Source organism: Dromiciops gliroides, chromosome 1, assembly GCF_019393635.1.
Source record: "Dromiciops gliroides isolate mDroGli1 chromosome 1, mDroGli1.pri, whole genome shotgun sequence".
Classification (NCBI taxonomy): domain Eukaryota; kingdom Metazoa; phylum Chordata; class Mammalia; order Microbiotheria; family Microbiotheriidae; genus Dromiciops; species Dromiciops gliroides.
Window position 1 is genome coordinate 622,217,384 of NC_057861.1, and position 24,648 is coordinate 622,242,031.

Consider the following 24,648-nt stretch of genomic DNA (forward strand, 5'->3'; position numbering starts at 1 on the left):
ATTCTCGCCAGTACTTGGATTACTGGCTTAACCATCCAAACAATTATACCTGAATTCAAAACTCAAAACAATATAAATTACTGTCCCAAAATATTTTATGTTAAATAGCAAACCTCTACTCTCATGAAATTGCAATGAGCAAAAAAGATTTACCAGGACACACACACATGTTGCTTCATTTTTCCTTCCTTCTTCTCAGGTTTCAACTTTGTCCTGGTTTAAAGATAAATCATTAGAAATTACTCCTATATAATAAGCAGCCTTATAAATCCTCAGCAAAACCATTCCTTATAACAAGCTCTTTTCTGGCAAGGTTGCAAATTTTTAAAAGTCTAGAAGGTCCTTTTCTTTTTTTTTTGTTTTGTTTTGTTTGTTTGCGGGGCAATGGGGGTTAAGTGACTTGCCCAGGGTCACACAGCTAGTAAGTGTCAAGTGTCTGAGGCCAGATTTGAACTCAGGTCCTCCTGAATCCAGGGCTGGTGCTTTATCCACTGCGCCACCTAGCCGCCCCCAAGAAGGTCCTTTTCTGTGCAGTGATTTACCAGCTTCAAATGCTTTCTTCTATGTTAAAGGAAACAACAACTATACCTGTTTTTTGTTAAAACCATCATTTGCTTTTCCAATTTTAACACAACTTTAACACATAAACATCAATTTTAAAAGAACTTTAAAACATTAACAGTACTCTTTGGTTTCTTCCAGAATTCAGGCAGGTGAACACTTAAAGTGGTAGTGCACCTTAAATATACTCTCCCCCCCTTTTTTTTTCTCTCAAGATTCCAAATTCTTTGAACAGTCATACAAAACAGCACACAGCTTTCTTTCAGTCTGCTTTTACCAATTATTTAAAATGCTCTGAACAGTTTCTTAAGATTTTCTAAACATTCTCTCTCTCACTCACTGCTCCCTTGCTGCACAGCCAGCACCTGGGGAGGGAGGGGGTAGAAAAAGCAGCAGCACAAGTTATGCTTGACTAGAGATCATTTTTCATTAAAACTTTTACACATTACAAATAGTTCCTGATTTTTAACCATTCCACTACAAAAGAGTTCAAAGTAACAGCATTTTCAAACCAGCTTTTACAATGTTCATCTAAGGCTATGAATGCCTAGCAAAGAAGTTACATCCCAATTCCAAATTCGAAACCTTAAGTAGACACACACCTGTACAGATATCCAGAAGTCAGAGACTTCCCTTCCCCCACCTTCAGAGCCTGGTCATCGCTCTGAAAGGCTACGGGGGTACAACCAAAAATTCCCCACAGATTATACAACACAATTACAACATTTGACAGACATAAATGCATGAAACAACAAGCAGGCTAGTGGCCACATACAGACAAGCAAACAGCCTCCTTTTTTCACCTCCTACATCAAAAGGGTTAATGGAGAAACTAAGGTTTGTGTTCTTACAGTAACCAAGAGGGTTCATCCCTATCAACTAATACTATCAACAGAGACAGTAACCAAGGACCTAGATGACAGGGCACCTGGAAACCAGATCTTAAGTAAAGAGATATCATAAACACAGAGTCCTTCTGGTTCTGACAAGTTTAAGCTTGTCTTTATGAACATGTGCAGAGAAAGGCCAAGTATGTCCTTAGGAATGATGTAGGAGCCAAAAAAAGGGTTAATAGAAAAACCTAAGACCCAAGCTTTAATTCATATATTAGCTCCAAAAGGGAGTTAGACCCCAGTTAATGGATAACTTACAAGTCAGGATGCTAGGTTTTCATACCCACAGTGATCAGTACCCATAATGGGACCATCAAGGATCAGGTCCTATAACAATATAACAAGACAGGGTACAGAAATTCTAATGAAAAATATGAAACTAGTCATGGAAAACAGAAAGAGACACGTGCAGAAAAGGCTAAATTTGTCCTCAGATTCACCTTATGACGTGTAAACCCCCAAAACACACCTCCACTGAAAAAGGTATCTGCCTCCGGGGTTGGCTTAGGATCCCAGGAACTCCAAATTAGGATAAGCCCTCCCCTGTACCTTCCCAAGGTGGAGATTATTATAATGAGACTGATAATCAATGTATCCATACTATAAATATAACTGTCTTTCCTTTCCTTATTTGAAAGATACCTTTCCACTTTTCTGGTTCTCTCCCTGTGGCCATTCACAGTATTACAATAAAAATTGGGAAACTGAGTCACTAAGTCTTGTAATTCTTTTGGGACAACTCATGATCAATTTGACCCCAAATTCTGCCCACATCAGGTTCACTTTATGACGTTTAAACCCCCAAAACACACCCCTAGGGAAAAAGGTACCCGCTTTGGAGAATATCTTAGGACCTCAGGAAGTCCAAATTAGGATGTGTACCTCCCATGAACCTCCCACAAGGAGTTGATTAAGATAATGAGGAAGTAACCTACTTTTCTCAATATAAATATAAGCATTTTTCCTTTCCCTATTCCTTTGGGTGATTCTCCCTGTGGTCATTACAGTATTCCAATAAAACTCAGGAAACTGAGTCACTGAGTTTTGTAATTCTTTGGGACACCTCACATGAGGTTCAATTTGATTAATTAAATACATCCCCCACACTTGGTCTGAAACTCACACAAAGGAAAACAACCAGGAAAGTGAAGGGGTGTGAAACCATACCATAAGTGGATCAATTGAAGGTAGCAGGAATATTGAACATAAAAAAGAGAATACTTATTAGGGACATAAGCATGATGTAATAGGATAGACATTGGATTTTAAATAAGTTGACCTGGATTCAAATCCTGGTTCCTGTAAGGGCTAAAATTCTAGCTATACTATCTAAAAATCTAATGAGTAGTTGCCAATAAATTATAAGCTTTAGCAAGAGGACATCTTTTAAGCATTTATTAAGGAGAATAAGAATTTGATAAAGAGAGAGAAAAAAGCCTAGATTCATCTATCTATCAAAGGGAGAGCGCGTTTCTAGCTCTACTCTCTGCCAGAGTCCACACAAAAGAGAGAGAGTCAGAGCGCCAGCCTCCCCCTAATTCCTCCCACATGCAAACTTCCTGACGCCAAAGAAAAGATGCATGGTCCTGCCCTCAGAGGCCCTCTCCTCATGTCAGCGCTTTCCTACAGTAAGTCTTCAGCAGTTGGCGTCATTCCAATCATTACATTCCACTACCTAAAAATTTATGTGATCTGGAGCATGTTGTGTAATGTATCTGACCCTCAGTTGCCTCACACCTATAAAATTAGAGATTTGGACTAGATGACCTCTAAAGTCCATTCTAGCTCTCAATGCTAGAATTCTAAAATCTCTCTTGGGAAATTAGAGTAAATTTTCCTAAAAGATGAGCACAATTGTGGTAGGCAGGGTTGATCATAGATTTAGAGCCAGAAAGGACCTTAGAGTTCAGATGAGGAAAGATTAAGTGATTTTTTTCCTGGGTCACTAAAGCTAATAAGCAGCTGGGGAGGGAATATCAAGATGGGAAGGGGTCGGTATGGTAAGTGTCTTTATGTGTAGTTAAAGGAATTAGGCTTGTTATCCCCATTTTGCAGATAAGAAAACTGAGGCTAGAGAGGTATAGCATGACTTACCTATTAGTTACCTAGCTAGTTAGCATGATAGTAGGAAAAAACAAGCAAACAAACAAAAACCCAGTGGTTTTGGAACATGGGTTCAAATCCTGGTTCTGAAACTCTTACCACCTGTGTGACTATTGGGAATAAGTCACTTAAAATCAGTTTTCTCCTTTGTAAATGAGGGGATTGGACTAGGTGATCTTTAAAATCCCTTCTAGCTCTAAGTCTCCTGATCTCTATGACCCACAGAGTCAGAGCCACAATCACAGACTGATTCCCCGATTCCTATTGGTGTTTTTTCATCTTTGACACTAGACAAATTCCATTGTGGTGGTAGGTATAAGCCTAAGCTTGGATCAGTGAGGGCAGGTCTGCCAGCAAGAGGCACTTGATTCACATTCCCATTACCTTGTCCTCTCCCTGGTCCTCCCTGACAGCCAGGGGAAGAAAGGACAGTATTCCCAGTTATGACATCACAAAGCTACTCAGCAGGGTTGCCATGCAGCCCCAGACTTTAGGCCAGGATATTTTGAGGGGACCCAAGGTGTTGGAGCCCTGGCAGCTTCTCCAGCTAGCCACACTGGACCTCAATGGAGGCTTTGGTCTGTGCTTTCTCTGAGCTTCGAATAAGAGAAGGTATTGTACTAGGGTTGAGGAGGAGGTTGGGAAAAGGGGAGATGAACAGAAAAGAGAAGTCACTCCCATCCTACCAGGCCATCAACATGATAATAGTGCTAGATACAAGCCCACTAATGATCAGGGGTAGGCTACTTATCAAGAGGCTAGAGGCTGTGTGGTCTGGGTCAAATCCCTTCTTTTTAAACCAGTTTCATTACCTCTAAACTGGTACCAAAATAATGATTCTCCCTAAACCACATCCATCTCTAAGATGGGAAGGGATGGAACGGAAAGCACTTAAAGCTTCAAGAAGACTATTCCCGAGGAATTTTCTTCCCAGTAGCTGTCTACTGTCCAGTAATTCCAAAGGGAACTCTTTCAAGTTTTAAGTGGCAAGCAAAGACTTGAACCCCTTAGCCTCCAAAGGGCTCAAGCCATCCTATCACCAAAGGTCTATATACTTTTTGTCCTTATTGTTCTCTGCAAAGGAGGGAAGGGCTTACCTAACCATATAGTGATGAATGATCCCACTTGACAGAAGGAAAGCTGAGACCCAGCAGGACAGTAATTGACTCAGGTTTATTTACACTGAGCCCTAAACAGAAGAAAAGCAAGGGGGACCCAGGGCATTAGCTGGAAGAGGAATTTGGCGGGTTCCCCTGGGTATCTCCCCTAGAGCATCCCCCCTCTCAAGAGTGTCTGTGTTTTCACCATAGATGCAGTGAGCCTGACTTTGGGCTGCCCAGGCAGTGCGGACACTCCCCCCAACATCTACGAGGGGGGTCTGGGGGCCCAAAGGCTGCAGTGCCCCAGCCCACCAGGCAGCAAGCCCAAGAACTTCCGTCTTCGTCACCTTCGGAGCCTGGCACTTTATCTGCCCAGCAGCATGCAACCTGCTGGCCAGTGCGAGAGTCACTGGCTGGGGAGGCTAATGGCAGGGGGTTGCCTCCCACGGGTGGGGCCCCTGCCCAAGGGCGGGGCATGGGCCCTCGAGCTTCCTGGCCCCCTGAGCTCTACCAGCCATCCCCTGGATTCACCAGGTCCCCAACCACCCAGGGAGAACCTAGGGAGTACAGGTGAGGATGCCCATGACAGGGCCCAAAACAGAAGTCCCACAAGGCAGGATGGGTGCCCCAACCCTGCCCAACTAGGAGCCATCCCAGGGAACAGGGTGTTAAAGCTGGGGTTGAAGGAGGGTGGGTACCTTCTCATCCTGAAGCTGCTCCAATGGCACAGCCTGGAGAACTGGCAGTGTTTGGGGTACAATCTCATAAGACAAGGATTAGCAAGAATTCACTGAGGTCTGTGCAGCTTAAGTATTGGTAAGTCCAACTACTACTATCCCTCTTTTCAGCTTGTGTACTCCATGTAGGCTAGACCAGGGAGCAGAAAAATCCTCTTGTGTGCCTAGAATCATGGATCAGAGTGGGATGGAGGAGGCAGGAATTTTGTAGGGACAAGGGTATGAGTATTTATATAGGGCAGGGGGAAGGGTTGACCATGTGCTATGTGAGTGACTGGGTATATGGGTATGGGTGTTGCTGGGGATATAGGCATTACAGAGTAGTGGTTGAATACATAGGAAAGTGAGGGTATATGAGGATGACTGGATATATGTTGGTACCTGGGTATAAATGTATTTGACTGTGTGTGACTGTGTGTGTGTGTCTGAGTAACTGGATAAAGACATCTGTGACACAGACAGATGCTAAATGTGAATCTATGTGGAGAATGGAGAATGTGGGAAATAACTGAGTATATATGTGAAGGGTTGGTTGGAATTGAATATGGGGATAATTTGTGGTAGCTGCATGTGTAGGTTTAGACATGTAAAGCATGGATGCCTAGATGTGTATATTATACACATACATGCATATATTACATGTATGTGTATATATTATATACATATACATTGTTACATTTTTGTATTACATATGTACAAACATATATATTATATGTAATTTGTCATTATATATGTAATATACATATGTATTGCTGGAAGTATGTGAGAATACATAGGGGTGCTGGTGGTTTATTTCTGTGGATGGAGAGCTTGGGCTGTGTGTATGTGTTGGCTGTGTATGTGAGTAACTGAATGTGGCTGGGTCTATTTCAGTCTCCTTCTCGAGGCTTTTTATAACCTTCCTTGTCCATCCTGTAGACTCCCAAGGTCCCAGGCCTTTTTGCCCAGGACTACCTCGTTGTGACCTCCCAACCATGGCCCGAGCAGATCTGAGCCTAAGAGACCCATAATTCTTTCCCTTAGACCCCAGGTAAAGAGCACTGTGTCCCTGTCTAACTCAGGAAGAAGTGTGGCCTTGTACAGGTTAGGACCAGGAAACATTGTGGCATAGACAAAAAACTCCGGCTTGAGAGTGAGAAGATCCTTGGCTGAGCCCCTTAGTTTCTCTGGGCCTCAGCTCTTAGGTGGTCCCAGCTCCCTGGAGTTGGGGGGTGGGGTCAGGGGGTACATCTACCTATCCTCTAAAGCTCTTCCAGGGAGGAAAAGAGCACAGAAACTCATGTTTGTATAGAATATTAGGACCACCCATTGATCTACAATGGGAGTTACAGGCTGGCTATGTGCCCCCATTCTCACTTCTCTCCACCCCCCCCCACCCCCCCACCCCCGCCACCATACCACACATTCTCATTATTGATTTGTTTCTTTCCCCTTTTCCTCAGCTTCCAGCTCCAGCACCGATCCAACCAAGGGTGCCCTCTCCCAGCCCCGGCCCCCTGAGAGCTCAGGCTCCAGGCCCAAGAGGTCTTGGGGGGCCTTAGAGGAGTCAGCATGTCCTATGTGCAAGAGGACCCGGCCTGGGGGCCAAGAGAGGCCATAGGGCCATCCCAAGCAGTGGGGCTGGTTCCCCCAGCTCTGGGGGCAGGTGGAGGGAAGGGCCTGAGGCTACAGGTCCCTGGGAGAACAGCCTCCCTCCAGACCCTCCAAGTTCCCCTGGCAAGCAGCCCTCCAGGATGCCAAGACAGCTGAGGAAGTCCCCTCGCAGGGGAGTACTACTGGGGTCTCAGGGAAGTGAGAGGAGAGGGAAGAGGTTCCCGCCAGAGGGTCGGAGAAAGCAGAAGCAGGGTCGGTGGTCCAAGCAAAGCAGCCCAGGCATGCACTACATACTCTATTGCCTCGGAGATGGTGTCGAAGGCAGATAATCCCAGTCGAGCAGGCCTGGGAACCAGCAGGTCCTACATCTGAATAAAGGGAGAGGTCTGTCCATCCTCAAGTCTGCCTCTAGGCCCCTGCCTCCTGCCCAGGTTTACAAAAGGACATTCCCAGAAGGCCCAGGGAGATAGATGACCAAGGAATGTCAGGGACTTGGGTATTGGGGTCAGGGTGACCCCTTTCTTCTCTAATAGTCTATATTGTTAGGCTTTCCTGCATGTCTCCAATCCCAATTCTACCTACATACTAATCCCTTAGAGACAGCATCTCAGGATAGAGTACTAAATGTGGAATTAGGAAGACCTGGGTTTAAATCCCATCTCTGACACTACCTGTGTCAGATCCTGGGCAAGTCTTCCCTTAATTTTCTGGGTCTTGTTTTTCTTAAATGTAAAACGAGTCTGTTGGACTAAGTGGCTTTCAACTAGCTCTAACTCTGTGATCCTGAGTCTCACCATCTCTCAGGCTTGGCTCCAGGTGGCCAGTCAATGCTGGGGCTCAGGCTTCCATTGATCCCTAATAGGAAGAAGCTGCTGTGAAGGGCAAATCTGCTGTAACCTCTTCGTTAGCCACATTGCTTAGCAACAGGCAAGCTGCGTAAGAGCCGGAGGTGGGGGAGGGCTGGGAGGACAGAAAAGACAAAGGCTGAGGGAAGGGGGGAGGATTGCCTGCTGGGTCCTTCTCGGGGTTCAGGCTGGGATTTGTGGAATCCTTGCATCTCTCTTCCTGACAGGAGGTGATGCATACAGGTGTCATATGCCAACATTTCATCTACCCAGAAAAAGGGTCAAGTCAAAAGAACACAGGGATTACTCCCCTCTGGAATGCTACCTGCCTTAATTGGGGCTACTCAACAGCTTCTGTGAACAAGGAAATGGGGTATCCTCATGTCTCCAACTCTACCCTACAAACATGGATGGCCTGCTGGGCACCAGACTCTTAAGACCTATTTGAGTGAGGTGGGATAGTAGGAATAGTACTCCATGTAACCTGGGAAGTTAGTCTCTGTCCAGGGACACTTGAATTAGGTGGAATTTGTAGCAATCCTTGTGGTATGAGGTTCCTTTGTTCCCAAATATTTCCCTCATATGCCTACTAAAGTGTCTTAAATTCTAGCATATTAGAACTACTATTTTTAGCTCTTCCCTCTCATTTCTCTAACTTTCCAGCAAGATTTCCCCTACTTGGTAAAAATGCTCTCCAGTTAATAGAAATTAGGATGGGGAGGATGGTGGCACAAGATCACAAGTGCCCCCATCAGCCAAGCCCAGAGTCTTTCCTGCCATGTGTTAGGGGAAAGGGAAGGGACAATAGTTTGTTGGCTCCAGGTACCTGCCACCTTTGTTAGACTCTGCTGCCTTGAAGAAAGCACATTGATGAGGGATCAGGGCAGAGGGGAAGCTGAAATACTTCAAAGCAGGGCTGGGAGGAAGCCATCACACAATGTCAAAGCTGGAAGGGATCTTGTAAATAAATGAGTCTGGACTCTATTGTACAGTGTAGAAAGTTGAGACAGGCTTAGAAAAGGGAAGTGATTCATCATCAGTAGCAGAACCAGGATTCAAATTTAGGTCTTACTCCCAGTCTAGGGCTTGCTTTCCCATCAAACCATGGTGCTTCTCCATGGTTCTGAAATGCATTATTTAGAGAAATGTGATCAACAAACATTTCAGTACCTCCTATGTGCCTAAACACTGTGCTAGGTGATATGAATATAATGATGAAAAAAAAAGAAGAAAAAATCCCTGCTTTCAAGAAGTTAAAACTCTTGCCTCAAACCACATTCCCCACCCCCAAAGAAATCTTGACAGGCATCCAGAAATATACCTTCTGGGAATGGAAGGAAACTGGGGCTGACCTTGGCACATAAGTGGTTGAGTCAAGGTACAGAATTAATGATCCTTTGTGAGGCAGGGCCACTTTGTTGATTTGTTTTGTTTAACTGTACTTAGCTGTTAAAAGGGAGGGTTCTTTTGAAGGTAGAGGGGGAAAGTCATTGGGAACTGGAAGTACCTTTTTAAAAAGCATCAATAAAACATTTTTTTTTAAATGGGCCTGATAAAAACAACACTTCGGGAGCAACAGGGATGATGTAACAGGGTGGGGAAGAAGATTCTGAGTATTTCCAACTCTTTAGTAAAATAATAAAATTAAGTAGGACTCCAACAACAGACTCACATGGCACTTTAAAAAAATAGCAGTCTTGGGGGCAGCTAGGCGTTGCAGTGGATAAAGCATTGGCCCTGGATTCAGGAGGACCTGAGTTCAAATCCGGCATTAGAAACATGACACTTACTAGCTGTGTGACCCTGGGCAAGTCACTTAACCCTCATTGTCCCAGGGAAAAAATGGCAGCCTTATATCCTCTGAAGCTTCACTCCTGTACAGCCAAGAACAAATCTTGGATTGCAAAATTCATGACTAAAGAAGTCTGTGACATACTTGGGTATCTTAGAATCATAGAATCTTTGAATTAATAGGGAATTCCAAGATTATCTAGTGAGAAATTCATCCCTAAGTGGGAACTCCCTCCACTAAATCTCAAGAAATTGAGGCAGGTAGGTATTGCAGTGGATAAAATGCTGAACCTGGAGTTAGGAAAAGTCACCCTCTGGCTGCCCCAGTAGCCTCATCTGTAAAAATAGAGATAATCTCACCTCACAGGGTCGTTGTGAATTTAAAATATATCTGTAAGTGTTTTGCAAACTTTAAAGTTTTATGTCAATGCTATTATAACTATTAGGCTTCACTATAGTTACTTTATAGGGAGTTTTAAAGTTTGTAAAGATTTTACATAAAAGAGCTCACATGAAGCTCACAATAATTTTGTACGGCAGATTACAAGTATCTCCAGTGCTGGTGAACCTGGTACCTCACAAGGCAGCCTGTTTCATCGTTGGGGAGTTTTAGAAAGGTCTTGTCAGAAAGTACTTCCCATAGAATCTCAGATTTGGATAAGAATCTAGTTGGTAACATACCTTACAAATGGTCATCCAGCCTTTGCTTGATGATATCATGTGAAGCAGCCCATTCTTCCACTTTGAGATAAGTCCAGGTTTTAGTAAGTAGTTTTTCCCTGTATCAAGTCAAATTTTTCCTCTTCACAACTTCTACCCACTGCTACTAATTCTATCCTTGGGGGTCAAGCAGAAGAAATCTAAGCCTCCTTTTTCATCTGACAAAAACTTGAAGACAGCTATCATGTCCCCCTAAGGTCTTAGGATAGTGTCTCAGATTCCTGCAAATGATTTTCATAAGGCATGATCTCTAGACCTTTCAGGGTTTGTGCTAACAGAAGAGGTTTTGAATGGAGTGTCCCATGTATCTGCAATTGACCCTTCTAATATTTGTACAAAGTAGAAAGTCCCTGCTTTTGAGCAGCTTATAGTCTCCTTGGGGGTGGGGGAGACGGATGCATGTAAACATAAGTAAATACAAGATAGTTTGAAGAGAGAGCACTAACACCAAGGGGATCAGAAAAGGTTTCATGGAGGATTTTGGCACCTGAGCAGAATCTTGAAGGAAGTTTAGGATTCCAAGAGGTGGAGATACTATATATAAATCGTCTCAGGAATGGAGGGTAGCCTGCACAAAATTATGGAGGCAGGAGATAGAACGCCAAGTAGGACAATTTGGTTATAATACAGAAGACATGAAGGGAAGTATTCACACACACTCTACTCTCCAACTAAGCAATGTGTCTCCTAAAATGTAGTGCTCAAACATACTTCAGATGTGGTTTGACCAGGGCAGAATACAGTTGGACTGTCACTTCCCTAATGTTGGGCATTATGCCTCTTTTAATGATTAATACTGAAATTTTTGGAGGCCATAATACAATGTTGAATCATTCAGTGTGTAGTCTATTAAAACCCTGATATCTTTTTTCAGATGAATTGCAGTCTAGTCACATTCCTTTTTTTTTGCTTTGTTTTGTTTGTTTGTTTTTGGCGGGGCAGTGGGGGTTAAATGACTTGCCCAGGGTCACACAGCTAGTAAGTGTTAAGTGTCTGAGGCTGGCTTTGAACTCAGGTCCTCCTGAATCCAGGGCCAGTGCTTTATCCACTGTGCCACCTAGCTGCTCCACATTCCTTTCTTTTAAAAATTTTTTTCCCCATATAAATATTTTATTATTTTCCAGTTACATGTAGAGATAGTTTTCAACATTTGTTTTTATAAGATTTCTTGTTTCAAATTTTTCTCCCTCCCTCCCCCACTCCCCAGGACAGCAAGTAATCTCATATAGGTTATATATGTACAATCGCATTAAACATATTTCTGCATTAGTCATGTAATGAGAAAAGAATCAGAGCAAACAGAAAAAAAATCTCAAAAAAGAAAAGCAACAACAGCAAAAACAATAGAAATAGTATGGTTCGATATGCATCCAGATTCAACAGTTCTTTTTTTTTTTTCTGGATTTGGAGAGCTTTTTCCATCATGAGTCCTTTGGAACTATCTTGGACCATTGTATTGCTGAGAAGAATCAGCCATATTCCTTTTCTACACTCACAACACACACACACACACACACACTCAGAATTTGTATTTGAAAAGTTGATTTATTTAACCTAAGTGTAATACTGAACTTATTCCTATTAAATTTCATCTTGTTTGATTTGGCGCAACTTTGTAGACCATTGAGGTCTTTTGGATCACTAACTCATCCTCCCAGTTTTGTGTCATCTGTAGATGTGATAAGTTTGCTATCCTTTTATCCAGGTAATTTTTTAATGTTAGAAGGGTCATTCAACATTTAGTAAGCACCTACTCTGTGTCAAGCACTGTGTTAAGTGCTGATCAAGGGTAGATCTCTGGGGTACTCCATTCAAACTTTTTTTTTTTTTTTAAGTTTGCATCACACCATTAATGGCTATTTAGATGTGGCAATTCAACCAGTTTCGAATGCCCAGTTTACATACCTCCAGTTTGTCCACAAGAATTGCATGAGAAACGATCCAATACTTTGACAAACTCTAGGTAATTTTATCTACAGTAGCCCTTTATTTTCAAATTTAATGGGAAGAAAAAAATACTCCTTGAAACAGAGTACTTCTGCTCAGCATAAATGTTTACCTTCTAAAGCTTTTAACACCCTCTTCTAGTCAGTCCACTAGGAAAAAAGTAATCATCAAGGAAATGATGCTACAGTTTTATCCATAACTAGTATGACCTGATCTTGATGAAATTCCATGGTCATGGCTTCCTTTTCTAGATGTTCATTAATCACTGTTCTGTAAGTTTGCCAGGAATCAAAAAACAATGAATGTCAATCAAAGCTCTAGCCATTGATTGATAGATTCTACTGCTGTCTATTTTTTTTTTAATTGAGAACTTTTCCTCCTTCCTTTTCCCATTCTTCATGATCCTTAAAGATTATGTGGGACCAAAAATCTACCTCCCTGTAACTTCCATCCACTGGTTCTAGTCTTGCCCTCTGAATCAAGAGGACTAAGTCAAATTCCTCATCCACATAATATTTGAAAACAGCTATCACATTTCCTCCTAAGTCTTCTCCAAGCCAATCATACCTAGGTCTTTTCCACTGTATTAGGGAGGATTTGGTCCCTTCCCCACCTCAGTTTATTTGAGGTAGTCCCCAAATAGAACTACACAAAATGAGTTATTGATATGTTAACAAGGTGTCAAACACCCTGTTTCTCCCTTTATAAAATGTGAACCTCTCTCTAAGATGAATGTGAAGATACAAACCAAACAAGATTTTTCAAGGGTTGACTTGTGTTTGAAAGAGACAGTTAAGGCTGGTGCCAGCAGTAGTTATTCAGTTGTTTACTTTATGAAGGAAACAGAAGGGAATTTTCTCCCTTCCTCCCACTCATTGGCCATAGCATCTAGCAGCAGAGCTTCTTTGCCAGAAGATATGCTCTTTAGCAGCTGGACTGTCAGCTTGAGAAAGTTCAGGGCACAGTTGAGGGAGCATAAGTGCATATTTTCAACTTAAAAGACATGATATTGGGGCAGCTAGGTGGCACAGTAGATAGAGCACCAGCTCTGGATTCAGGAGGACCTGAGTTCAAATCCGACCTCAGACACTTAACACTTACTAGCTATGTTGACTTTGGGCAAGTCACTTAACCCCAATTACCTTACAAAACAAACAAAAAAACAAAATACATGATATTGATTCCTCTCTTTGTCCTGGTCGTCATCTTTTAGACATGTCTCAGCTTGGACACAATATTATAGATATGGTCTGATTAGGACAAGAGAATTATGGCCCTCAATTGGGCCATTACATTTCTATTCATATACTTTACAATCACATATCAAGTATTTAATCAAAACATTTTTTAGCAAAATCCTGCACTGAGGGAATGTCAACTTTCAAAAAGAAATATAACTTCTAGGAGTACAAATATCAACTACAGTACCCTGTGGACCACAAAATAACATCATCCTTACTGCTAAAGCAATACTGGGGATACTTGGATGGTATTAAAAATGATTGGGCAGCTAGGTGGCGCAGTGGATAAAGCATTAGCCTTGGATTCAGGAGGACCTGAGTTCAAATCCAGCCTCAAACACTTAACACTTACTAGCTGTGTGACCCTGGGCAAGTCACTTAACCCTAATTGCCCCATAAAAACAAAACAAAACAAAAATACAATAGAAAAAAGTGATTGGTCCACAACTTTGATTCCAGAAGAGTCTTGATGAAATATACTCCACACCTCCTGAGGAGTGAAGGACTCAATGCAGGTTAGGACACACACACACACACACACACACACACACACACACACACACACATATACACACACATACATATGTATATGTGTGTGTATTTGTGAATACATATTATATATGATGTATACGTTTGTGTGTGTGTACACACCATGGATATAGCCAATGTGGGAATTTGTTTTGCTTGACTATACAGGGCTTTTTTTCTTTTTCAATTAGGGGAGAGATAGAAGTGGGAGAGAAAAGGCAGATTTTAGTTAATTGAAAAAATTTAGGTTAAAAAAACCAAAGTGATTGGGTCATAATTGTGATTTCATTGGTGTGGGGAATTCCCTGAAGTGGAAACTCCTGCCACCTGCAAATAGGGCAATTTACTAGTAATCCAATAATTGGAGAACTGCCTGACTCACTGGGCCTTGCCCAGAGTCAACAATGGGTATGCATCAGAGGGAAGAGTTAAATCCAGGTCTTCCTGTCTCTGAGAGCAGCTCTCCACCTATTCTCTCATTTAAGACAAAAAGGACAGTTGGCAAAGTTTGTTTTTCTGGTTTGCTTTCTGTTTCTCTTTCCATTTTTCCCATATAAACCAAAATCAGAGAAGTAATGTGCCTAACTACCCAATAAGCATTGATTATCAGTAAGAGGGGAATCTCTTGAAAATTTCAAAGATTTAGTTGAAAGTGGTTGCCATATGCAGATTGTGTTTGGTGTAAGCTACCGAATCTACTAGTATCCAATGGCATTAAAATTCCTTTAATGAGCAAGGAACCCAGGCAGATTACAGTATAGTGATAGGTCACAACCATATCCCCATCTTAGGTTTAAAGTTGTCTTCATAGTCCTTAAACTCTGCAGAGATTGTATAGAAACCATATTTCTGCCTGGGTTCAACTCCCATGAAACTCTACTGTAGAGCATCTTTAGACCTATCCTGAGACTGCTCTCTCCTATTCACCTCTGTCAGACATAAACAGGAATAGGATCATTAGAAGTAATGTGGTATTAGAAGTATTGCTGCAACTATAGTCAGAATACCTGGATTCTAGTCCAACCTGATATGTAATTCCTTTGGTTAGAGTGGTAAGGATGCTGGAAGCCATTCTAAGTTAGAGCCATGGCAGGAAACACAAGCTTGGCTCCCAGAACTCCTGGAAACCCTAAACAAATCTGAGCCATCTGGTGGAGTAGTGTAACCTGCCTCTCTGATGACAAGGCCTATTTGCTTCAGCACATCCTAAACTCCACCTTGGGCAAGTTAACACTCGCCAAATAATTACCCTCTGGCACCTGGACCCTATGAGCTTGATGACACATTGAGCATGCCTGAAAAATGATCAGATTCCACCTGTCTCACATACCGATGTGAATGATTCCCCAGCATTAGAGAGTTGATCCTTAGAATAATATAGAACATCAGAGTTATAAAGAACCTTATAACATAGAATGTTAGAGTTGGATGGAATCCTCAGAGATAATCTTAATCCAACTCCTTCCCTGTATGGAACCCCACAAGGCTCTAGCAAAACTCAAGTTGGGATCACTGAGGGGGTTTTCATTTGCTTCCAAAATACTTTGGTCAACAATGGTCTGATAACCACTAAATTATGCATGAGAAAAAGACATTTCAGCTGCCTCCACAGTTTCATACACTAGGAATCCTATTGCAGTTACAGTCTGGTAGACTAACACCAGAGAAGAGTGATCCCTAACCTCTTAACTCATTAATTCAACACTCCTTCAGCACTTCCTTTTATTGCCCACCATATTCCAGTAGTAATTATCCAGGTAATTTTTTAATGTTAGAAGGGTCATCAGAACTCAACTTCACTAGTTCCCTCCTCCAAGTACCATGGAAAATCAAAAGGCAGAAGTTTGTCCTGGCTGAGGCAATAGTGTGGCAATCCTTTCTGCTTGCAACAGCTCAGCTAGAGAACTGAGGAATAAAGGGAAATGGAGTAGGATATGTGTGTCTGTGTGGCACTCCATTAAATCTGAGGAGGAAAGCCCAGAACCTAGCTGAAGCCAGTTCTGTCCTCTCCCCACCCCAGACAAAGTTTCTTGGGGCAGAGACTGAGGCCAGTGAAATATGAATTGCCCAGCATGGGAGAAGGCTGAGACAGCTTTAAGGTCTAGACCCAAGGGAAACCAAAATCAAAGAGTCAGAAAGTGTACAAGAGAGTAATGTAAAGGGGGGGGAGCGGCAAGAATGAAATTACAAAAAATCACTGGAGGAAGAAAACTCAGTGAAAGACCTAGAACATAAGCGATAAAATAATAGGGAAGAAATTAATATGACCTCTAAAGCAGCCAAAGGGAATGTCAACTTTCAAAAAGAAATATAACTTCTAGGAATACAAATATCAAATACAGTTCATTGTGAACCACAAAATAAACATCATCTGCAATGGAAAAGCAATATAGGGGATACTTGAATAGTATTTAAAGTGATTGGTCTACAACTTTGATTCCAGAAGAGTCTTGATGAAATATACTATACACCTCCTGAGGAGTGAAGGACTCAATGCAGGTTAGGACACATACATACACACACACATGCATTCATACATACACATGCACACACACATATATATACATACATATGTATGTATGAATACATCTATGAATAAATGTTGCAAGACAAAGGAAATTATTCAACACTTGATGAAGGCACAGGATTCCCCAAGAGCACAAAATCACAATGGGATATTTCTGAATGGTTTAAAAAAGAAATAACTATTGTGAAGTAAGAATTTATGGCCTGGACAGCATAAATAATTGGCAGAGTAGAAAGATTTGAAACTACAGTGATAAGTCTCACCAAAAAAATAAAAGAGAATAACTGAGTGGGATTGCAAATACATAGGAGTTAAGGATAATCTGGAAGAAGAGAGACAAAAAACCAATAACATTAAAAATAAACATGACCTCCATACAAACAATACATATTGATCTAGAAGACAGGATATATAGAAACTGAAGAATTATAGGTCTCCCAGAAGAACACCAACCTGAATATTATAATGCAAGAAGTGATACAAGAAAACTGCCTAGGTGGCAGGTAGGTGGTACAGTGGATAAAGCACTGGCCCTGGATTCAGGAGGACCTGAGTTCAAATCTGACCTCAGACACTTGACACTTACTAGCTGTGTGACCCTGGGCAAGTCACTTAACCCTCAATGCCCCGCAAAAAAAAAAAGAAAGAAAAGAAAACTGCCCAGAATTTTTGAACCCACAAAACAAAGTTTCAGTCAAAAGAATCCACAGATTGCCTCCAGAAAAACACAACAAAACAAAACAAAAAATCAAACTCATGCTGCAAACACATAGTGGTTAAATTTAACAATTCCAAAGACAAATAAATTATGCAAACAACCAGAAAAAAGATCTACAAATATGAAGGAAAAGAAATTTGAATAACACAAAACTATTTACACCCACCAAAAATTGCAGTAGGCAAGGGAATACTGTGTTCCAGAAAGCAAAGGATTCAAGATGCAACCCAAGGTGACATACCTTACAATCCAGAGACTGACCATTAATAAAAATAAGAAGCATTCAAAACGCTCCTAAAAAGAAACCCTCCCCAGTTGAGAAATGGTCAAAGGATATGAACAGGCAGTTTTCAGATGAAGAAATTAAAGCTATCTACAGCCATATGAAAAAAATGTTCTCAATCACTGCTGATTAGAGAAATGCAAATTACTTTCATTTATTTATTTCTTTAGATTATTTTTTCAATTACATGTAAAGATTTTTTTTTTGAGTTCCAGATTTTTCTCCCCCCCTCCTCCATTCCCTCCCCTCTCCTGAGGACAGCAAGCAATTTGATATAGGTTATACATTACCATCATGTTAAACATATTTCCACATTAGCCATATTGTAAGAGAAGAATCAGAACAAAAGGAAAAAAGCTGCAAGAAAGAATAAACAAAAACAATTAACAAAAAAGTAACAACAAAAATGAAAATAGAATGCTTTAATCTGCATTCAGACTCCATAGTTCTTTTTGGGATGTGGAGAGCATTTTCCAATTTCCAGTTTCCAATTTTGGCATTGTCTTGGATCATTGCATTGCTGAGAAGAGTTAAGTCTCTCATAGATGATCATCACACAGTGTTGTTGATACTGTGTACAATGTTCTCTTGGTTCTGCTCATTTCATTTAGCTTCAGTTCATGTAAATCTTTCCAGGTTTTTCTGAAATCTGCTTATCAGAGAAATGCAAATTAAAACTACTCTGAAGTACCATCTCACACCTATCCAATTGGCTAATATAACAAAAAGGGAAAATGATAAATGTTGGAGATGTGAGAAAATTTAAACACTAATGCATTGGTGGTGGAGCTGTAAACTAATTCAACCATTCAGGAGAGCAATTTGGAACCATGCCCAAAAGGCCATAAAATTGTGCATACCCTTTGACCCAGCAATACTACTACTAGGTCTATATTCCAAAGAGATAATAAAAAAGGGAAAAGGACCCATATGTACAAAAATATTTATAGATACTCTTTTTTGTGGTGGCAAAGAATTGGAAATTAAGGGGATGTCCATCAACTGGGGAATGACTAAAGAAGTTGTGGTATATGAATGTAATGGAATACTACTGTTCTGTAAGAAATGATAAGCAGATGGATTTCAGAAAAACCTGGAAAGACTTACATGAACTGAAGCTGTATGAAATGAGCATAACCAAGAGAACATTGTACACAGTATCAACAGCTTTGTGTGATGATCAACTATGATAGACTTAACTCTTCTCAGCAATGCAATGACCCAAGACAATGACAAAAGACTCTTGATAGAAAACGCTCTCCACAGGCTGTGGGAAAATTGGAACACTAATGCATTGTTGGTGGAGCTGTGAGCTGATCCAACCATTCTGGAGAGCAATTTGGAATTATGCCCAAAGGGCAATAAAGCTGTGCATACCCTTTGACCCAGCAATCCCACTTTTAGGTCTTTTGCCCAAAGAAATCATGGAAGGGGGAAAGGGACCCACATGTACAAAAATATTTATAGCTGCTCTTTATGTGGTAGCAAGGAATTGGAAGTTGAGGGGGTGCCCATCAATTGGGGAATGGCTGGACAAGTTGTGGTATATGAATACAATGGAATACTATTGTGCTGTAAGAAATGATGAGCAGGAAGAGTTCAGAGAAACCTGGAGGGTCTTACGTGAGCTGATGATGAGTGAGATGAGCAGAACCAGAAGGACATTGTACACAGTATCATCAACATTGAGTGTTGACCTACTGTGATGGACTATATTCTTCTCACCAATGCAATGGTACAGAAGAGTTCCAGGGAACTTATGATAGAAGAGGATCTCCAAATCCAAGAAAAAAAAAGAAAGAAAGAACTGTGGAGTATAGATGCTGATTGAACCATATTATTTCTTTTGTTTTGGGTGCTGTTGGTTTTTTTTTTCTTTCTATTTTGAGGTTTTGCATCACTGCTCTGATTCTTTCTCTTGTAACAGGATTAATGCAGAAATAGGATTAATGTTATTATGTGTATATATATGTGTGTGTGTATATATATATATATATATGTATATGTATAGAGATATATAGATATAACCTATATCAGATTACTTGCTGTCTAGGGGAGGGGGGAGGGAGGGGTGGGAGGGAGAAAAATCTGAAATTGTAAAGCATGTATAAACAAAAGTTGAGAACTATCTTTACATGTAATGGAAAAAATAAAATACCTCATACATAAAAAAAAAAAGAAAATGCTCTCCACATCCAGAAAAAGAACTATCGAGTCTGAATGCAGATTGAAGCATACTATTTTCACTTTTGTGTTGCTTTGTTGTTGTTTATTCTTTCTTGCATTTTTTTTTTACCTTTTGTTCTGATTCTTCTTGTACAACATGGCTAATGTGGAAATATATTTAACATGACTGTAATACATAACCCCCCAAAAAAAAAGAAAACCAGACCTGAAAAGAATTTTTAACTTTTCAACCACCTCAGATAACAGATATGCAAGAAAGATAAACAAATATGACCACAATAAAACATAACAGAGATTTACAACATTAAGAGATTTCTTTTTAAATACACACAGGAGATAAGGGTGAAAGAAGTCAAACAAAAGTGAAGTTGGAGAAACAGACCTAAAATATCATACACTCAGTCTCATAACACCAGGCCTATAAGTGAATCAATGTGTTTTGTGGGACTAAATTAGAGACTGGAAGGGTACATGAAAGGGGGGATGGGAGGAAAAAGATAAGAGGAGAATTATGTGATGTACCTTAATCAAGTCAAAGGCTAATGATGAAGGAAAAAGACATTTTGTAATCTCTAAAGAAAAGAACCATAGAAAGACAGGTGAGGAGGCATAGGAAGGGATTGAAAAAAGGGGGAAATCTTGTTTCAGTAGGGGGAGAGGGCACCACCAATGAATGTTCCCAAGAGAGAAGAGAGATAGACTATAAAGGGAGATGGAGACCTTACAGTGATTATAATCTTTAGGGGTGTGGTGCATTCTACTTGGAAGGGTGGGAAGGCATAAATCCAGGGAAGAGATTTCAAGGCAAATAGAGGAGGGTGGGAATGACCATGGGAAGGGCAAAGGTTAATAATGAGCTACACAATTAAGGGTATAGAAGAATTCCTGTCTTAGAGCAATATCCTCCCTATCACCTGCAGATACTGGTATTTCTAAGACTGAGCCACAACAAAAAAAAGAAGACCTAGGGATAAGATTTACAAGGCAATGAAGAAGGTAAAAACTGTTTAGAAGGAGCCTAAAATAGGTGCCTTAGAAGATTTAATTCCATAAAGAATATAGAGCCTAAAGAAAGAATAAAGAAGTCTAGGAGCTACAAACCAAAGAATAAAAGTCTAGGATAGACAGAAAGGGAAGATAAATCATGAAGAGAATGAGAGTAAGAAATCTTTTTTAGATGACTAATATGGCAATGTTGCACATGTATAACCTATATCTGATTGCTTATTGACTCAGGGAGAGGTAGAAGAGGGAAGGAAGGAGGGCTAAAATTTGGAAGTCAAAACTTTAAATTAAAATGTTTATTATTTTTTAAAAAATGAATATTTTTTAGAAAGCCTCAGAAAATCTAATTTTAAAAACTAATGAACAGGGGCAGCTAGGTGGCGCAGTGGATAGAGCACTGGCCCTGGAGTCAGGAGTACCTGAGTTCAAATCTGGCCTCAGACACTTAACACTTAACTAGCTGTGTGACCCTGGGCAAGTCACTTAACCCCAATTGCCTCACTTAAAAAAAAAAAAAAACTAATGAACAAAAGTTGAAGTAGAGAAGAGGAAAAGGGATTTATTTTGCTACTTAATTGAGAGTGAAAAAAAGGGAAGAACTAAATAATCAGATAAAGGGAAGAAAGTAAAAGGAACGAATATAAGTTAAGTAAAACTCTAAAACTAGGGAAAGGAGTAACAAATGGGAGGTATGTATGTGTGGTGGGGGAGGTATGTTTGAGGGTAACAGGAAGAGAGTCCCGAGGAAATAGGATTGCCTTAAAATAGATTAAGATAAAATAAAGTACAGTGGCAGAAATTACATTAAGACCAACACCTTATACCAAATCCTACAAAAAATTATAAATGGATACATGACCTTAATATTGAAGATCATGCTAAAAAAGTTAGTAGAGAAGCAGATCATATATTTCTCACTGCTGTGGACAAGAGAATACATGTATTTTGCGGGGTAGGGGTGGGGCAGGGCAATGACAATTAAGTGACTTGCCCAGGGTCACACAGCTAGTAAGTGCCAAGATTTGAACTCAGGTCCATCCTGAATCCAGGGCCAGTGCTTTATCCACTGTGCCACCTAGCTGCCCCAGAATATATGTATTCTTAACAAAATAGGAGAGAGTGGGAATTACAGAAGATAAAATAGATAATTGAGTAAATGAAACTAAAGAGGTTTTGTGCAAAAATATTAAATAGGCCTAGGCTAAAAAAGAAAGTGGTTGAATGGTAAAAGCTAATAAACAAAAACCACCCCCCCCAAAAAAAATCCCATCTTTGTATCAACTTTCTTTGATAAAGATTTGGTATCCAAGATATAAAAAGAATTAATAGATATGCATAGATAGAACAAAAACCATTTCGTAATAGATAAATGGTCAAAGGATAGGAACAATTACCAAAAGAATTATAAGTTATTGACAACCATATGAAAGAATGTTCTAAATCACTAATAATTGTAAGAGAAATGCAAATCAAAACCTCACACCCTGCAAATTGGTAATGTTGGAAGTGTTATGGAAAGACAGGTACATTGGTGCCTAGGTATGCTATGTGTACCATATATCAATATCAATTCTTGGTTGGTGGAGCTGTGAATCAGTATAACCATTTTGGAAAACAATTTGCAATTATGCAAATAAAATGACTAAAATGTCCATACTCTTTGACTCAAAGATTCCATCACTGGGCCTATATATACCCCAGGGAGTCCTTTGATAAGAATAAACTGCCTGGGGCAGCTAGGTGGTGCAGTGGATAGAGCACAGGCCCTGGATTCAGGAGGACCTGAGTTCAAATCCAGCCTCAGACATTTAACAATTACTAGCTGTGTGACCCTGGGCAAGTCACTTAACCCCAATTGCCTCACCAAAAATTAAAAAATTAAAAAAAAAAAAAGAATAAACTGCCTTTGGGCAGCTAGGTGGTGCAGTGGATAGGGCCCTGGATTCAGGAGGACCTGAGTTCAAATACAACCTCAGACACTTAACACTTACTAGCTGTGTGACTCTAGGCAAGTCACTTAACCCCAATTGCCTCACAAAAAAAAAAAAAAAAGAATAAGCTGCGCATATATACCAAAATATTATAGCACTACTTTTTTATGATAGCAAAGAATTGAAAATAAAGTCAATGTCCATTGATTGGGGAGCCAAACAAATTGGGGTCTATCAACATAATAGAACATTAATATGCTGAAATTAATTTAACTAATTAATTAATATGTGACAAAACCAGAGAAGTATGGACAGAGTTACATGAACTGCTACAGAATGAAGTAAGCCAAGCCAAGAAAACAACATCCTCAGTGATTACTACAATGTAAATGGAAAGAAGAAAAAAAACAAAACAAAAAATGTTGCAAAACTCTATGGAGAGCAGGCACGACTACAAAGCCATTCAGCCTTTGCTTCAAGACTTGTAATGAGGGAGAACCCAATACTCTTGGAGGCAGCTTACTCATTTTGGCTAGCTCTAATCTTTAGGAAGCTTTTGTTTTTTGTTTTTGTTTTTTGTTTTTTGGTTTTTGTTTTTTGTTTTTGGGTGAGGCAACTGGGGTTAAGTGACTTGCCCAGGGTCACACAGCTAGTAAGTGTCAAGTGTGAGACGGGATTTGAACTCAGGTCCTCCTGACTCCAGGGCCAGTGCTCTATCCACTGAACCACCTAGCTGCCCCGAAGCTTTCGTTTTTTGTAGCAAGACAGAACTTCCCATCAGATTTTTCTAGTTTCTGTCTAGGACTGTGCAGTTTGGAGCATAACCAAAAAACTGAAAAGAAGTGTCCTGAACTAAAAGTGAGATGTCATTTCATGATTTATCACACTGAATATGCTCGTTCAACCCAGCAGCTGTATCATCAGTGCAGACTGTTCACTTTATCTGGGGCAGGGGTAAGGAAACAACATTTGTTGGTGTGTTCATCCAACAACCAAAGCTCACCTGCTGTTCATGATGATTATGAAGAATCCAGACAAGCACAGGAAGGTTTATATAGACCGATACAAAGTGGAGCAAGCAGAATCAGGAAAATGTGTATGTGACAATATAAATGGAAAAGAATAAAACAAAACTGAATACTGCATAATTATAATGACCAAGCTTGGCCCTAAAGATGAGGGGGCAGCTAGGTGGCACAGTGGATAAAGCACTGGGCCTAGATTCAGGAGGACCTGAGTTCCAAGAAGAAGAAAGAAGAAGGAGGAGGAGGAGGAGGAGGAGGAGGAGGAGGAGGAGGAGGAGGAGGAGGAGGAGGAGGAGGAGAAGAAGAAGAAGAAGAAGAAGAAGAAGAAGAAGAAGAAGAAGAAGAAGAAGAAGAAGAAGAAGAAGAAGAAGAAGAAGAAGAAGAAGAAGAAGAATTGCACTTCCTGTCCATCAAAGGTAGGAAACTATGGGTGTAGAATGCTGTATATGCTGTTAGATAAGGTCAGTGTTAATTGATTTTAGACTGTGAGCAGGGACTAACTCATTTTTATATTTGTATTTCCAGCACTGATTGCTGTGTCTGGTACATAACAAGCACTTGGTGCTCTATCATTCACTTCATGACCTTTCCATTTAATAACCTTGTAAAATAATTTAATGAAGCTATTCTGACATGACCTGCATCCCATTCACTAGTTCTTTTATTCACCTTCTCCGTGCTTGCTTCATTGCCACCCTGGGAAATCTATGAAAAGGAGTCCATTTTGAGAAGAACTCCAGCCATGTTTCATCTCACTCTTGCCTGGACTCTCTCTGGACTCCCCCTCTTTCTGTTTCCCACATTGTCCCTCCCCCATTCTTCCTTTTCTCCTCCTGCCCCCATCATTTTCAACACCTTTATGTTGTCTTTTCCCCATTAGACTGCAAGCTCCTTTAGGGTAGCCAACTCTCGT

At 40.6% G+C, this 24,648-nt stretch overlaps 1 protein-coding gene across 1 annotated transcript; it reads left to right on the forward strand.

Annotated features, from left to right (window-relative positions):
- Nucleotides 1-4,123: 4,123 nt before the first annotated feature.
- C1H16orf90 (chromosome 1 C16orf90 homolog) lies at nt 4,124-6,994 on the forward strand. The gene is made up of 3 exons (XM_043977395.1): nt 4,124-4,169; nt 4,868-5,227; nt 6,837-6,994. Exons 1-3 carry the CDS (start codon nt 4,124-4,126, stop codon nt 6,992-6,994), a joined length of 564 nt encoding a protein of 187 aa, XP_043833330.1.
- Nucleotides 6,995-24,648: the final 17,654 nt, after the last annotated feature.

Coding starts and splice junctions, on each gene's coding strand:
- C1H16orf90 (XM_043977395.1), top strand. CDS start 4,124: ATGGAGGCTTTGGTCTGTGCTTTCTCTGAGCTTCGAATAAGAGAAG. Junction 4,170..4,867: donor TGAGCTTCGAATAAGAGAAG/GTATTGTACTAG, acceptor TTTTCACCATAG/ATGCAGTGAGCCTGACTTTG. Junction 5,228..6,836: donor GGAGAACCTAGGGAGTACAG/GTGAGGATGCCC, acceptor CCTTTTCCTCAG/CTTCCAGCTCCAGCACCGAT.